Source organism: Eimeria tenella, genomic scaffold (assembly GCF_000499545.2).
Source record: "Eimeria tenella Houghton genomic scaffold, Eth_scaff1, whole genome shotgun sequence".
Classification (NCBI taxonomy): domain Eukaryota; phylum Apicomplexa; class Conoidasida; order Eucoccidiorida; family Eimeriidae; genus Eimeria; species Eimeria tenella.
Window position 1 is genome coordinate 293,255 of NW_013541457.1, and position 17,466 is coordinate 310,720.

At 47.9% G+C, this 17,466-nt stretch overlaps 2 protein-coding genes across 2 annotated transcripts; one reads left to right on the plus strand and one right to left on the minus strand.

Moving 5' to 3' along the window:
• Nucleotides 1–9,798: 9,798 nt before the first annotated feature.
• On the plus strand, nt 9,799–11,871 carry ETH_00004805 (uncharacterized protein; the record flags this gene model as incomplete). Its single annotated transcript, XM_013372352.1, has 1 exon — nt 9,799–11,871. One exon carries the CDS (start codon nt 9,799–9,801, stop codon nt 11,869–11,871), a length of 2,073 nt encoding a protein of 690 aa, XP_013227806.1.
• A 3,406-nt stretch (nt 11,872–15,277) lies between these two features.
• ETH_00004810 (uncharacterized protein) lies at nt 15,278–15,499 on the minus strand (the record flags this gene model as incomplete). The annotated part of the gene is made up of 1 exon (XM_013372353.1): nt 15,278–15,499. The coding sequence occupies one exon, from the start codon at nt 15,497–15,499 to the stop codon at nt 15,278–15,280; it is 222 nt and encodes a 73-aa protein (XP_013227807.1).
• Between the last annotated feature and the right edge of the window lie 1,967 nt (nt 15,500–17,466).

Consider the following 17,466-nt stretch of genomic DNA (forward strand, 5'->3'; position numbering starts at 1 on the left):
CAGCTACTTTATGCACGAAGACCTGATTACTACTACTTATTTTCCCAGCATTATAGTCTTCGACGCCATTTCCAGGTTACGTTGGAGTTCTCCGCACTACAACTTCCTCTTTCTGCGCAGTGCTTGTCACCACTAAAAGAAGCTTATGGATTGTCTTTTTGGCGCGTTTCGTTCTGAAAGTGCTGTGTCTTCTTCCTACTCGCGCCTGCAGCATTATTGCTGTCGCTGCTCTGCGCTTTCGTTGTGCTTCTTTTGAGATGTCCTTTCTGCTCGCGCCCGCAGCATTATTGCCGTCGCTGCTCTGAGCTTCTGTTGTGCGTCTGTTGAGATGTCCTTTCCCTGTGGGCCTGCTTTACAGCTTCTCCCTGTGTATGTCTCCATTCCAACCATCAAAGCAAAAAGTCGTGCTCTCTGCATCGCCTCTGCTTCTGACGCAGATGCCGGTTGCTGCCGTGTATGCCCAGTTCTCTAGTCAAAGTACGCATTTCTTCCATGAAACATGAAAGCCATTACGTGTCAAACTAAAACATTTGCCAATGTATTTAGCAACAATTGAAGGCATGCATCTATGATGTCTGCTACTCTATAGGGCCGGCCAATGTAGGCGACGATGCGGGGGCGGAGCACGCAGAGCAACTCACCCATCCAAAATCGTTTCCTGTAGTCGAATTTGTCTTGCTGATGTTTGCACGGTGGCACCATATCCGCCTTGAAAGGCGTTGCTGCAGCATGTTATAGAGACTGCCTTGCCACCGTAGGCTAGCTAGGCTTTTTCCTTGCCCGTCCCCGTGACCAAAATTAGATTAAAATCCACATTAATACAGCCAAAAGGAAGCTGTTTAGGGTCTTGGGCTTTAAAGCTAGGGCTAACGGGAGGCCGAGGGCATGCAGAAAGCAAGATTACGAAGAATGTTCCCTTCTCAAGAAAACTTTTCATAACAAGGTTGTCTTTACAAAATTTTCTTAAAGAAGAAGTCTCAAGATGCCATTTACAGCGGGTAAAAAACTGCCGCGCCCACGTGCAGCCAGCAGGCTAATTTTGCGCACGCGAAGGGCAAACGTGCCAGCTAAACGCCTTACAGTAGACCGTTGGTTTATTCCCTTTGCACGGGGGGACGCAAGTGAATGAATTCGGATGGTTGCAACACTTAAGCAAATGGAAGCGCACTCAGGTTTGACGTTTTCGAGTTTGCGCGCAAGGCAAGAGTGGCTACGCTGCCCTGCTGTTTCATGAATTCTGTGGGAAATCGTGCCAAATCGATGCTCCTTTAGCTTCTGCACTAGAGCTATATTTGTGTTTTACTTGCCGACTTCGATACCATATGCTATATTTGTATTTTATTTGCAGGTCTCAACAGCTTGTATATGGAGTTGCATGTAGAAACTGCATCCGTTCATGTCAGTGGTCGCAAGGACGTCCAGCCAAAGTTATTTCTTGTGAAGCGCTCTTGATGGCAAATCTAAATGATCTGCAGGGGAAACTTTGCTGTAGCATGAAGGGTTATTTTATTCTTTTTATCTATTGAAAGCTTTAGCATGCATGCTATATCTTTTCACCCAGTGAGATGAAATTGCAAACCATTCAGCGGCTCGGTGAGACAGACATAAGTATCCTGCCGTTGCATCGAACGCCCCACTAAGGGGAAAATCACGGATGAAAATGGCAAAAAAGAAACATGAAAGAACTTGTGATAATGCATTGTGTCTCATAGTGCGCGTTGACGATTAGAGGACAACGCAGTAGCCTGGCTGGTGAACGCGGCAAGTCTGCGCATGCATTCTGGTGTATGTGATTTCTCCCATATTCCATCTGAGTGAAAAAGACGTTGTTTTTTGCATATTTTCGCCTAACGAGTCTATAAATAAGTTTGCCCCTATAACAGTTCGCATCCTCGTGAGCCATTCATTTCCGCAGATTTCAACCACAACAGGTACGAGCTCACTCTAGAAGCCTCGCCGTGGAGTCTATAGTTAGCAGTGTCACTGCTTACTTTGCGCAATTTTTCAAGAGCAATTTATATTAACCAAATAAACAAGCGTAAACTTTTCACTGGGGAAGGAGCATCATGGGCTCGTTCGCCTGCTATTTGGTGACGTTCTCGCCTGTCTCTTTAGAAAGCAGTTAGCTTCGTCAAATAGCTTATTCTTTTCACACGCAAGACAGTAGAACGAATGGGCTGGAGTTGTTATTACCAGGCACAGAGAGTGTGCAGGCACTTAGAATTCTTGGCAGTAGGGCTGACTGTCTGTCTTTTTGACAGTTTCACTTTCGTATCTCTGTGTGCTGTGCGTTTCGCTTGGTATTTGACAGCATATAACTTGACTGCACTCATCCTCTGCTGAAAAAGCAAGAAGAAACATAGGGCCTCTAGGGGCGTCTATTTGCACAGCATCGGACAATAGTACTGCCTCACAACTGCAGTGTGACTCCTCGGTAATAAAAAAGACATGCGCCCGCCAATGGGTAGACGATTCATCAACGGCACTGACGGAAAAAGCTGCAACAGGAATCAAACACATCCACTCCTACCTGATTTTATGTATAACTGCGATAGAATGGAGGCCGTTTCACTGGTGAAAGGGCCCACAAGGCCTGATATTTCGGGAAGAGCATCTCAGCCATCTTTTTTCAATCTTCCTACGGCTTCAAAAAATCTAGATATTTGCAATGAACATGAGGTGCCGGACGGCAAGAACGAGACAGGACGAAGATTTGTCGTAGGTGAACCTAGTTCCCTGCAGTCACGTGATGATGCACTCCTTGGAAGACTTGACACCTGTTTTAGCACCCTAGAAATGAAAGCGCCAAGACGTACTTCTACCGCAACAGGTCGGAACAAGCGTTCCTACAAGAACGCTCAAGAAATCGAATCTTGGGTCAATGCGATTAAGGCGCACTACAGACGTCTTTCTCAGTATGCAGAGGCTGTAAGCCTAAAACAAAATATTGAGGGCACTCTTTGGCACGCTCGAAAGCAACACCATCTTCAACTAGTACTGGCGGTGCAAGAACAACTTCCATTCTGCCTTTCAGAACTGCCTGCGCTTCCTCTGAGTGTCACACAACTGGCGAGCCTCGTTTGTTGGCTTTGTGGGGCTTCTTCAATGGGCAAGATAAATTCGCCACTTCCCGATCTATTTGCATTATTTTCTATTTTATTAGAGCAGCAACTCGAAGAGAAATGATCTGCGTGGACTATCGCAGTGGTTTGTCTTAACTTTCTATGCCACGTCCTTCTGGAATGCCTTAATAGCTGCACAGCCTTGAAAAGCACCCGTAGTGAGTCAGTATGGTTCACACATACCATGTATTACTCTCTATGTGAGCAAATGACACGAAGTGAAATGAGTGCCGGTACATCCTGGAACGTCCCAAACTCACGGTACTTTCACGCTGTACTGGTTGTCCGACAGCAGCCTCCATCCTGTCTTCACGAGCTGCCCACTTTTCGGCTCCAAATGAGATAACGGATAGAAAACGGCAGCTTTCATCCAACATATCTGAAGGCTGTTGGCATCTCAAGACTCTAACGATGCTTTTTCAGTGTGTCTCCCGTTTCAGGGAGTTCGTTCCCCAAGCGAAACGAAATTGTTTTGGGACAATTCCTTTCCTAAGAACGCAGCGAAAGACTTACGATTTAGTAACTTCTAATCAGGAGTAATTGGGAGTACGATGAAATGGCGCGGACTAACTCGCAGCTTGTGGCGATTACGTAAGGTAGACAATGACTTAAACCGTCGTCTATTTCTCGGGCAAGATGTTTGGAGTAAAAGACAGTTTGAAGCTGTGAGGTTTTCCTCAGAGCTGTTTTGCTTAGCCGAACTGCGCTACTCTGCTGTTTACGGTTTTGCGCTTCTGGTGACAGCGGAAAAATTGTGAGCGGTTTTGCGAAAATTCGTCACAAGTACCCTAACAAACCCCATTTTCTGCAAAAGACAAAGGGATCCCTCACATCCCTTGTGTGCACGGTGTATTCAGACGCCGTAGGTTGGCGCTAGTAACTAAGCATCAAGCGGTCATCGCCCAAATCATTGTGGCGGCTGCTACACTCATGCAAAGGATTAAATACCTCTGGTCTGTCATACTTAAACCGAAGGGGTCTAGCATGGGCCGAGAGCGATGACGGGGAGACAGACACAACACCATCACCATAAAGCCAGAATGTGCTGGAAAAAAAGGATACCAGAAACCATCCCATACTGCCAAATTTGCAGTGGCAACGTAGTCTGAGCTTTGAACCTAACTTTATTCTTTTTTCACTGCATTCTCACTTTGTGGTGGCTGTGTTTCCCAGTCATCATGCGGCAGCTCGGCAGCTTCACATATCCACCATCCGAGTGCTTTGGCTCCTAAGCATTCTGGCACCATGTGCCTCTGTGCTTTTATAATAGACCACTTTGTCTTCTTTCATGAAAACTGCTTTTCTAACGAGCAAAAAGTTGCTTCAAAATTGGCCAAGCGTTTCGTGGATCCCGCTGCCTGCCGCTGAATGCGTGTGTGTCAGCAACGCAAGGCTGTTCCTTCCATCGTCTTGATCACTAAGGAATACCGTACACATAGTGAGTCACGCGCAAACAGATGTTGTAAGGGTAAGGAAAATGATGCGGACAAGAATAGTACAATCCAGCGAATGACATGGCTAATTGGGATCAGCCTGGCCTCTCAGGAGGCCAGGCTGGTACGGCTATCTGCTTTTGTCTCATCCGCCACATTTCCTCCGTGTTCTTTTTCTTGTAGTACTTCTAATTTCTCCTCCTGTGCCCACCCGCTCGTTTCATCCGATCCTTCGTATATTTTTGCGCCTTAGCCTTCCTATTTTTCCCACTTTTATTCTTTTCTCCCTTGTTCCTCCCTGCGTTAAGCACAATATTTTTTTCAAGGCATATGTCTCCTGTTTGGTGCAACCATTCTTATCGTAGTTTCTTGCGACCTTCCCTACTGGCGCGTAAGACGTCTTATCGGTTCTCTAACATCAATTCTAGAACGCCACACTCATTTGAATCCCACATAGTAAATTTTTGGGCTTAAAATAAGCGGATGCTCTGCGCGCCGAGCAGCGGCCGCCGGTCCACGCTGGTTCTTTGCCACTACGTTTTAGATGCCGGCAGCCTTTGTGCTCCTATACTTTCCATAAGAGGTCTCTCATTGTAGGTGGCTAGATTGTCTGACGCAAACACTAATTTCGGATTTTTGCTTTGGAGGACAGGAAATATATAGGCGGTACTGGGCGCCTGTCCAGTGACGCTTAACGGGCCTGTTCCGCTGCATCAAGCGGGGCAATAAATCCCTATTGACAGGAAAGTTTGGGTGTAATGTAAAACGATACAAAAATTGTTTTCTATATTGTTAAGTTTTGTCCTCGGGTGATGTGGGCCGCGTGTGTGCGCAATTCTCAAGAGAGGCTTGCACAGGATCTCTATACTTGTCACGCACAAAGGATCTTGCGCCGTCGCGTCAGCTATTGAGCACAGAGTTCTTTGCCCGGACTTGTTGCTTTCGATGCCTCTCCTTTGTTATATAAGCAGTTTTAGGTCTGCAAAGGGGAATTAAGAAGTGCATTTTTGTGAAGAGAGCTCGCCGTCGAGTAGCAGCGACGGCGGCGTACAACTTTTAGCGGCACAGAGTTATTAGTTCATGAGAGCTTACTTTTTAACTGCAGGCTGCATCCAATCGCCACTCTTACCAGTATGAAAGTTAGGAGGAAGGCAGCTGGAGCTTCAGGCAGAAAAGCCAGCACCGCAGAATCGTCCTTCATCCAGTGGCATGGCGTAGGGTCGGAGTACCGCTGCTGCCTGCCCTGGTCGGACTATTCACAGTCACACAAAAGTCCGCCCGAGCCAGGCTGCAAAGGAAAGTACGGCTTAAACATACCTTCGGTTAAACAGATCATAGTTGACAAGTCTCCCAAAGTCTCTAAGCTGCTTTCTATGAGAGGGAAATCAAGAGCACAGACCTTGGACGCTGGAGTGAAAAAGGCAACGCCCATGAGGGATTTTGGGCTAGAAGCGTTAAGCAAAGCAACAATTTCTCTTGAAACTTCACGAAGTCAGGTTGCAGCTTCCGGCGCAGCTGCAGATTCGCGCCAAGATTTTACTCGTGGTCCAAAATAGTTCCAAGACGGTGTCGTACTCCAGGCCCTGTCCAGAAGACAACTCCCTTGTTTTGTGCTCCTGCCAAGAATCTAACTGGCAGTAGCAAGAAAGTGCCGCTCTCCCAGTTAACCAAGTCGCACCGAAGACTGCAATCAGCCTCTCACCTGGCGGCCCTCAGTACTTTCAGAAAATGCGAGAAAACACTTAGCTCATTGCTACAAGGTCTTCATTTCCCTTCTTTCCTGCCTGGCTTCGTACCGATTTGTCCCTTCAGTGAACACTGTCGCTCCATTCGTTAAAGCTCATGCTCTTGCTGTCAGGCTTCGGGGAGCTGCTCCACGTCAATTCAGGGAGCACGGTAACAGAAGGCGAGGAGTTCTCTCTTGAGGTTCCTCTCCACTAATATAATACCTACAAATGCACAAAATAGCAGGGAAATGAGAGTCACAAGAGGGCTGAGGAAATTACGAGCCAAAAAGAAAGAGCGAGTGCATGGCAAGAACAAGCGTAAAAGGGAAAGCGAGGGCAGACTATAGAACGGCTGCAGCAGCAGGAGCCCAACTGCGCGCTTGCATGTTATTCAGTTTTGAAAGAGCCCTGGATAGATACTTCAGAGAGAATACTTTAAAGAAAGTCAAATTTTGTTTCGCGCGGTTGAATTGGCGCCTCGCGATGGAAAGTGTCTAATTGCCTGCTGCTGCGTCTTTTTTCTGTGAAAGCATTACATTACATATTTTAAGTGTCCGTATTTGCTATAGATATGGCCCTTGCAGCCTTACACAGTGAGTGTTTGAGCGTTGAGACAAAAGTGTCCGGTACATGGGGAAAACTACGGGGAGCCAACGAACAGCGTCACCTCGTGTTCCCAGTTGTACTGGTAAAACCAATACATGCAGGTATTTTTTATGGCGAGAAATCACCTGTGTTCCTTGGTGTTCATCATTTGCTGCGGAAAGTTTAGAGACGCTAAAGGGATTCATTGCACGGACTTTTACGGAATTGGGACACGCGCAGTAGGTTGCAAGATCCCGAGGAAGGCTCTGCCTGTATTACGCGAATAGGGAAATCAACCACGCGGTTACCGGCCGATCGTGTAGCTGCGTGAATCCTGGTGGAAGTATACTGTCCATCTTTTCCTCTGTGGAAAAGAGATGTATACCAGCTTTTGATCTAACAGAAAGCACATGGTTTGTGCTCAAGAATGAAAAAAACTACAGAAGGCATGCCCATTTTCACAAAGAAGCATTCAATACTTGGATAATTTCGGGGGCAAGCTCTTCTTTTTAGTGCTTGCTGCGTAACTTTGGCGCTGTCGCTACCCTCTACACCATTCCTACCACAGCAAGAAGGGGCTGGCTGCAGACGCAGCTGGCAGAAAATTTCAAGGTTTGACGGCGCTTTCAAAGCGATTTACTTGCATTAGTCTAATATACTAAAAAATCCAGTACACTTGTAGATAGGACTGTTTTCGCAAGCTCTGCGTCTTTATTCCCAAGTAAAAGGCTTGTTCCTTGGACTCTTGTCAGCCCAATGAAAATATTAGCACCACACTACACTAGAGCGGCCACGAATGTACTACTGTGCCACTTGAAGAATTATGCATGACCACATTGGAAGGACATTTGTCCTACAAAAAGTACTGCCCGCTACACAGTAGGCATCTTCCTTCTCAACGGCCGTACTCAACACTCGCTCAACGCTCGCAAACTTATTAACCCCAGTGGTAGCTCTCTACGAAATAGGCATCTTTCTTCTCAGCGTCTCAGCGGCCATACTCAGCACTCGCAAACCCACAAACCCCAATGGTAGCTGTCCGCACAGCTGTAGAAAACGAAGGACCTCTAATGAGCAAGGCTAGCGGATTGCTCGGTTAGCCTTTCTTGCTTGCCCTTTTACAACAATGTAGCTGCGGGTTGCTTTGTGAACAAAACGAACCCACTGTTGCAGCATAACCGTCAGCCGGATAAGCAGGCAAACGAGCTTCTGGTTAATTTGTGAGGAAAAAATTCGTTTAGGTGGGCGTTAATTCCGGCACGCTAAGCAGACTGTGTGCGTAATTATTTAAGACTTGTGTTGCTTGACTCGAGTAAACATAACGGAGATGTCGGTCCGCCTTCCATAGTCAATCGATGTAAAACAGTGTGGGCGTTGGAATTAGTTTGTCATCAAGGCAACATCAAGTCTATTCGTTCCCACGGAACCCCATTTGGAGCACCAATTTCCCAATGGATTGAACAAGATTGGACTGAATCTAGGCACTCAAAAAGATCCACTGAATCACAAGGCAACTGCAGCTGGTATTTCTTCAGCACAGTTGGACTTACTGCATGGCATCTACTGCACAGTGCTCCTCATCATCACCAAAGTACGCCCAGGTGCTCGTAATGCGTAACTGTGGTGCCACTCCGAAGGCTAGTCCAGGAACTCAATGCAAGTGCCCGAAAAAAGATAGAAACAGGGCCACGATTTTTCGAAGGTACCCACAAGTGTGCATTAATTGACACTGCCTCTCTCTGCTTGCTTGTCCTTTTTGCGCCTTCGCGACTTAGCCGCACGGCTTCGTTTTTGTTAACTTTTTAACGTTAGTGTATTAGTCACCACTCTTACACGAGTTGGACAGCACTCTCTGGACAATTTTAATTTTCTTCCATAGGCATTCGTTTTTAATCATTTTGTTCTCTTCATTTGTTTTGTATTGACAATGAGATATCTTTGCATATCTCTGTTCTAGTTGCCTTGTTTCATAGCTGACGAGCGATATTGATGCCAAAAGTCGAGGCATGTATGTCAAATGTGTTAACAAGGTATAAGAGTGGTTCTCTGCAGTGATAGGTTCAATAGTTTCAATTCATCACGCCTTCTACCCTTAGCTGGTTTTAACATGATGGTAGACTCCCAAGTGCTCAGAGCAGGCACAGAGCAAAATACAGGCAGTGCTGGGGCAAAGCCCTCCAGGAGGCTTGGAAAGCCTAACGCTCAGGGACGATCAACGCCAATTTTCGAATTCTTCCTGCTAGTGTGAGTAGGAAAATACATCAGGGAGCTCTCTTCAAAGCATTCCACGTCATTTCAATATACACCGCAGTCACTGGTCGTGCTTCGAATAGATTAGTGCATGTTCCTTCAATTCGTATCTTCCAAGCTTCACACATTGGCATGCGTTTATTGTAATAAAATCTTTCCTTTAGGATTCAGAAACAGGCGAACACAGCTGATGCTGACACCTACCGTATTTGGGGCCCTGAAGGAGCTGCAGTGCTGAGTACATGCAAGCCCCACAAATCCTGCTGGCCCACTAAGCAAACGGCTAGCGGCATTGCCAGAAAAAAAGTAGACATAGCAAACACTTGTAGCGCTAGAAGTGATGCAGAAGGATACTGATACGTTTTGATCGAAAGCTTGAAGTGTGAATTCCAGACCGCTGTAGGCTATAATGGTTTTCTGAAGAGAGCTCCCGTGCAGCTTTTTACTCGGAGCACAATCAAAAAAAAATGTGCATAAACAAAATATTTCTGTCTAACGGATGAAGGCCTGCAAAGCAATGCCTTCAGGCATCGCAACTTATTGTTTCTGATGCATTGGAACATGCTATCGCGTTAACGGGCGCACAACAGTGGTCCTACGCCAGGACGTTACGATTGTAGAAGTGAAGTAGCAAACAGTCTTCTGCATGTATTTGTGGTGCCGACGTATGGCGCAAAGACCATGGTGACGACAAGGCAACGTAGGGGCGCTGTAGCACTTCCTGTGCCAGAGAATCGCCAAAATTTCAATGCGTCGACTGCCGGTCCTTTTACTTTAAACAAGACAGATCCAAAGGTGTCCGTAAGTGGAGCACGTATCGATCGCTTGGGCCTTCACGTTTCACTTACTATTCCCCTGGAGTCGTCAGTCACCCCTCAAGGGGCGAAAAAGAGCTCTGCAATAGCTCGCAGGGGAAATAACAAGCCGGCATTGTCACCACGGAACCGCGCATTTCCATTGCAAGGCGCGATAAGCTCGAGGACCACTACAGGAAGTCCTAATGCAGAAAACACAGGAAACACAAGTCCTCAACGCGCTTCAAAGAAAGTTAAGCAAGCAGCGGCAACGTCAGTGAGACAAAATAGGCCTCGCCGCATACGGCGCCTTTCTCCAACTCTTCCAACTATCCTTACAAGTGATGACAATCACAGCAGAAAATTTCGGCTCTCCAAGGAAACTGCTCCGTTAAATTTACCCGTGGTGACAGAAACACAGAACGGACCGACCAACATCTCTGCAACAACAAGTGAAAGCCATGAGACATCCAGTGGCATTGGTGTCGATGTCCCATTATCATCATTACAGCAGCGTCGTGGTCGCAGCAGAGGAACAGAGAGTTCCGACACGTCGGTTGTCAGGTTTACGGCTGGACTACAAAATCCTGAGACTAGCGACAATGGTGATGATCATCAGATCTTGCTTTCGCCTGCGCAGATGTTCTTTCCAGAAGCCATGACAGGTCGCAAAGTCTCAATGCCTGCAAGAGGGCAGCCACGATTCTGGAGTTTACAACGTTTAAGACAAACTCTTTGTCCAGGTCGTCGTGAGTCTACAGATGCAAGCAGTTTCATTGTCTACAGGAAGAGGGAGGCACACACTCTTACCTGGAAGAGCTTGTGTTTCCTGTATCATGAGTTCTTGATGAGATATTTTGGCATTCGGAAGCTGATCGGGTGGCTAGTTCGTAAGTTTAGAGAGCATCCGCCTGCGCAACGTTCACGAAAGCCTTTACGGTGGGCAGTACCTGCTTTTGTAGCTGCCAGTTGTGCTTGCTATCTGGTTTGGCAACGATCACACAACGCCGCCACGTGGTCAAACTTTGCTGAGATCAGTGCTCCTCTGGACTCCCCTGGAAACAGCAGCACAGCAGTACGTGGCCGCTTTTATCTTGTTCACCCATGTAAAGCGCATCCTCAGTGTGCACTGCTCGGGTATACTTGCGATGAATCTAGAGAAGAACTTTGTGGTATAGGTCTCGATTCAGCTTTGAAAGAATGCCAGGCTCTAGGAGAAGATGTCGCGGCAAGAAATGCTGGCGGTTTTATCGATTATGCTCGAACTTCTGGGGGTGTCTCCCAAGCAGCCCTTGTTCTATCAGAGTTGTTGCAAGCAGTAGCTTCGTTCGCGATGCCCAACATGCGTAGTGATACTTTTACAGCTCATTCGCCCCTATCTGCAGCTCCAGAATTCGAAGACACGAGGCTTCTTCGAAGTTACTTCCCTCTCTACAATTACAAAAATGATCCAGGCCGCCTCGTTTACGACAGCAACGCTACATACCTGCTTACGGAGAAGCACGGCCAAATAGCTGTTTCCCTGGGGCGACGTGCTCTGATCTTTGCGATTGCCATAGAAACAACTGCAACAGCATCTCCGCACTGCGACCCTGTTGAAATGCACTGGTTTTCCATCTACGTTCGCCTAGAAGGACAAACTGAAGATGCTTGCCCAAGGTTGCTTTCCAGCAAGGAGATTTTCCCCACATGGGGTACTAAAGAAGCTGAAAAGCTGTGTCGAGTAGGAAGCTTCGAGTATCGCTGTGCACGAACTCAGGCCGTTCAAGTATTCTGTCTCGACAAGCCTCCTGGTGAATTGCAGAATACTGAAGATCAGATAGTGGGCAACGGCGATGCATTCTGCGATGGAGCTGGCTGGGTGACACAGCGGGTTTATGTAGTACTCAAAGACAACTGGGGAGCTGAAGCAACTCGCATTCGCAGATTGAGGGTTCTTGCGTCTCTACAGAAACCTTAGCTGTAACACGAATATGTCTAAAGTTGTCAATCGCAAATTAGAAGGTGTTATAACCGGTATCGTCTGTAATAAGCAAAAGAATCTACGCTTTTTTTCATCAGCCGACATGTATTTTTTTGTTTGCAACTGGAGAGAATCCAACGCCTCCAATCGCGCAGTTCATGCTTCCATAGGAATTTTTTCAAAAAAAATCGAAAGCAAAATAGAGTTCTGGGACATTCTACAGCCATAGCTCTAGCGCTTTGATATAGAGGCAATTTAGTCGTATTCCACGACGGATATTCACTGTATTAAAATCACTTCTACGCAAGTAGTAGCCGCTTGACGCTCCAGAGAGCATGCATCGCACAGTTTTGCTATGAACGAACAAGGCTGTCCACAGCTGGAGCCCAAAGCAACACGGCTCCACAAGGTTTGCAGCTTTAGGTAGAAACGGAAATCTCCAGTATCTTTTCTGGCTGGGCTGTGCACGGAGTAGTATCTTGGGCTTCTCAGAACCTTGGAAGCGAAAGCGAAGGCTAGTGACAGAAAATGTTAGGAACCAGGCTAATCCAAGTTTGATTCATCTTCCACTGAACAACTGCTCGATAATGTAAAATATTAAGGCTCATCATAATATAACAGTTTTTTCAGTTCCCCTTCCACAAGTTCAGCACACTTTGTACTATTCCAATCCTTCTTTGCTACTTCAATCCGTTGTATGATGGATCGTCAGGCTTTTGTAATCAGCTTCATCGTGGAGTTATCAAAACTCTCGTAACCTGATTCACTGTATTTCAACCATGCTAGCTCTGGCTTTTTTAAACTTTGTAAACCTGCCAGCTGCTATCATTTGAAAGTCATTTCTCCCCGTCGATCACTCTGCCTAATAGCAGAGTGCATATCCTGTGCAGCTCATTTTTAGTCATCAATTTCTTTGCTTTTAGGACATCTAAGTATGCCGCTACTTCCGCTCCAAAGGCGCGAAGTTTCCGTGGGGAAATAACAGTAGAAACTAACAAAATATATTAATCGGCACAATTTTAAGGTAACGATACTAGTAAGACGATACCTTGCTGTGGTACGGGATGGGAGGTAGCGGCGTTACTCTGGAAAGTCTTCACTTAGCGATGTCAGGCACGGAGACCAGAATAATAGAGGCGCCACTGCAGGAAGAGGCGACGGAAGCCCCACGGCCTGCGGCCATTGCAGGGAGGCGCAACAACGTTCCCCTGGACATCCAAGCTATTTAAAGAGGAACTACGGGCAGACAAAAAAAAAAGCATGCGGTGGAACTGCAGGTGGAGGGGATATTAAACAAACGAATGCCACAGACGAGAAGACACGAACAAAGGTGAAGCGCTATGACAGGAATTGCCATAGGCGTGCCTGAGACCATATAGGGCACCAAGCACCAGCACTGGAAACGCAACGAGTACACGTTTCAACGAGCAAGCCAGCGTTCAACGTTTTTCTGGAGGCATCACTACTGCAAGCTGGAAGCCTGGTAGATGAACCACCAAAGCAGGCACAACAGCGACCAAGCCCATGGAGGTCTCCCCTAAATGTAGAAAGCAGCTACCATTATCAGCAGGTGGGTATGGTCAATCGATCTGATGGCGCAGAGGAGTCTACCTAGCCTGCAGTGGAGGCAGAAAAGCAATTACGAAGGGACGTAGAAGGGCTAACAAGCAATGAAGGAGGATTCGTAAGTGGTGTGAGCAATATCGGGGGCGGCGGGATAGACGGCATGTAAAACACATACTGCCAATCTGGTTCAGACTTTCAGTGAAGACCCATGAAGTGAATATTGGCATTTGGTCTGTCCTGTGGCCATGGCAGAGGCAACTCAGAAAACAAGTGTCACCTGGAGTACACATGCAATCTAAGTTGCCTCGAGGCAGGCGGTGGTTCCGCCGGAGCAAAGGTGCACAATATTTTTAGCTTCCAGGCACTCGTAGAGCTTCTGGATCAATTTGAGCAGGGCTGTCTGGCGAGATGCAGCAGGTTGCTGTACCGGCAAGCTGAAGGTTTTGTTCTTCCCTGTAGGATCCGCCAGGATATGTGCGACGCCAATGAAAGCCACCCGTTCACTCATGCGAAGGGACCGCACATCCAAACAAAGGGTACACCGTGTACAAAACTTTTGTTTTTTCGGTCGAAGATGCGAAGAGTACGTGTGAGCATAGTCGCGACGGCCACACGAGACTTAGGACTGCATGCAAGGCAGCAGCAGTATTTCAGTCGGCATAATACCCGTGCATTTCATCTTCTCTCTGAGAGCAGTGGGACATTTTGCTGCGAAGGGGCCATTGCGTACGCGTTATTGCTTCGTCCCTCAGCCAGACGCAACGCTGATTTTACCTCGTGGTATATACTTGCTTCAATATCTACAGCCTCGTCCTTTCCTTCGCCATTCCGTGAGAGTATTCAGGAGCCGGGATTGGCAACATATTGCTGTGCCTTGTAGTTGCCGTCCTGGGCTTTTCTGCCGCCTTTTCACTAGAAACCAAGTTCAGATTTTTCTAATTCACTTAAGCCAGAGACAGGTATATTGCATTCAACAGTACAACTTAAACAAGTATCCAGTCGATGATCTGATTTTGCTTAAAATGCAACTTAGCAGGCGAGCTGAAAGAGCTGCCGTCGCGCATATTTCTGTGGGGTCGACGGTAAACATTTCCATACTGCGCTCTCAGGGCGATATTGTGAAGCTGGTTGTGACAAAGGCCCGGCTACTTTAAGAGGGGCAAGAGGCCCATCATCTAAAAAGGTGGATGGCTGTTGCAGAGCTCGTTGAATACGCTTTGCGACAGCGTCCGGAGTTGGCCATTTGCCGCATGTTAACTTGGAAAAAATTTGCTGCAGGAAGACCCAACAGCGCAACATGAAAAGCCTCATGCCGCCATTGGCGTCTGCAGTAGTATGCGTAGGTGCTTCACACGTGATCCCGACACCATAACCCATGGTCGGCAAAATGCGAAACAGAAACTTTTAAACATTCCTTATTCTAATGTGTTTACCAGAGGACATAAAGTCCGCTGCTAGTGAATTTTCCTGCAGTACCATTATCTCTCTGTAGCTTTTTCTCCGTCCTCAGCTCGCAGTCCTATCCCGGTCAGCATTGTATACCTGGCCATCTCGCGATTACACGAGGTTTTGCAACAGAAATTTGCTGAAATATCTAGGGGTCTTACGGCTTTTGTTTCCTGCCCAGTTAGCTGTTTTGCTTTCCTTGCACCTAGATCTAGCTGCAGTGCTGACCGAAAGTTATTACCTGCCGATGAAAGCACCAGTGCACATGGAGATTACTGTGCTGGATTCTTTCTCTTCTCATGACAGGCTTCAAGTTGCCTACTGTCAATCCAGTTGAGGAGTTTTACAACGTTTCGCCACTATGAGCTGTTGGGCGTCCTGAAATACTGCATTACGGGTTCTGTATCCAGAACAGCCAATGCGTTGACGTGAAGGCACGCTGAACGTCGTCCCCGTCCTGAATTACGCATATGACAGCTTCTTTCACAATGAAGAGAAACGATCCCCGCTGTCTGCCATTGTCCTGGCTGCGGCAGACAGCGCCCTTCGTAGGGATCGCTCTTGTCTCTATACCACAGAATCGCTTGGAGCCGCTGCGCTCCGCTGGAAACATTTTGCATCCCGCTGTTGTCACAGAAGCCGTGGAATACTCCAGCGACAACCTTCTGCATCCCGATCAAAGAAAAGTTCAGAAACTGGGAGCCGTCACTAGTAAAGTCCGTACACATTTCACTGCGAATCTGGACGCAGCCCGCTGGAATGCAGCAGGTCATGCCGATAGCAAAAAATATAGCAAGCAATATGTATGGCTGTCATTATAAGTAGCCCGCGGTTACAAGAGAACTCTCCCCAGCGCTAGTGGCGTGGTGAGCGACCACCTCACAGCGGAGCTCCGTTTGCCCTTCAGCCCGTAGAGTTGGTAGCCGTGGTCGCCGCAGTATCAAGAAAGGCTAGCCCGGAAACGCAGATGACCCCTTGCGCTCTTCGTCTCTTTGCTCGCCTCGTGAAGTAGAGCATCGATCTTCAGCTTATAGCCTTAGTGTGGGACTTGGACCTTTCAGGAGGCGGGGGCAGAAGCACTGCCGCTTCTTCCGAAGTTATGTTCAGCTGTTAGCCCATAAGCCGTTTGTTCGCTCCGCACGGGTCCTTTGAATTGCTCCTTTAGGGCGGCCCGGGGCGGAATGGTCCATGCATACTCCGACGATGAGTAGTTCACAGCAGCTGCCGCGCAAATAGATTGGTTGATGCATTGGAAATACCATGCTACCGTATGTCCAGTGAACCAGCCTATTCCCAGCAACAACTGTTAGGCTGTCGGTCCTACAAAAGCGTTTGTCGAGAAATGTTCTCTCGCACACCACATTGTTAGCCACTTCATAACGTGATCAGTATGCAACTTGTCCCCCTTGGCGATATTAAACACACAGTGCTTTGGTAGCTGCCGCACCTTGAACTGTATGCCTTCCACTGTATTAGGGCTAACGAAACAGCTGAAAGCCCCATCATCTAGGGGTGCTTTACAAGGCTTCCCACCCACTTCAACGCGGAGCACTGCAGTCGTACCCGTGCTACACAACACACTGCTTAATTTCATTCCCTCTGCTGCACAAATTCTTTCCACCACAGGCAAGTCAGCACCATCCATTGGAACAGCGCCCTCGTCATCTACACGACCTCTCTCTGCAAAGCTAATTTCTTTCTTGGGTGGCACCTACATTTGCGACATATTTACCAACTCCGATCGCCTATGTTCTTCTATAGTCTGTAGCCTTGCGCCCCTCTGCGACGTCTCTGCACCTGTTCGGTGACCTCCTCCAAACAACCCTTTGCCCCGTTCTTTGGAGGCGAGGATGGCGTTGGGCTTTGTCGCCACTGCATGTATGGTGGCCTTGCAACATGCATCATGCCTAGTACGTTCTTCTCCGCTGATACCTAGGATCTTTCGTTTAAACGTTTCGTCTTACCATTGGACTGCTGTGGCTGTTTTCTGGGCCCGTCCTCAGCGCCTCACCATGGACGGGCAGAGGTGTAGCAATCCTTGGAGTAGTACCTCAATCCACCGCATCGCATACATGTTTCCGCAGAACCCCGCTCCGGGACGAGGGAGGAGCAGTCCCGTACCGTATGTCCCATGCCCTTAGAGTCGTAGCAGTGCACTTCCGCCTCGTACTTCGGGCTACGGAGGTTCGTTCTCGCCCTTGTGAATACAGGTCTACTGATGTTGTCCGGTCGCGCGGGAGGTCGCCTAGCGTCCAGCGAATGCAGCCATTTGCGCAGTTCCTCAGATGCCTGCACCCACGGGGGTTCGGCTCCCATTAGCGCTGCAGCTGGTGCGCTCCAATGCGGAAATCGCACCGTTTCCTCGCAGGTGGTCGCGCTGCTCAACTCGAGGGGCAATCCCACCAGAAAACACAACTGACGTGGTCGGCTGCAGGGATCGGCACTCCCACATCGTCAGGTACTGCTGATGGTTGCCTCTCCACCAGTTGCTGGCACATCGGGGCAGTACTTACTCCCGGGTTTCCTTGCTAATGCATTGTTGTATGCCATGCATCAGCTCTGCCCAGTTTTTCCTATCCG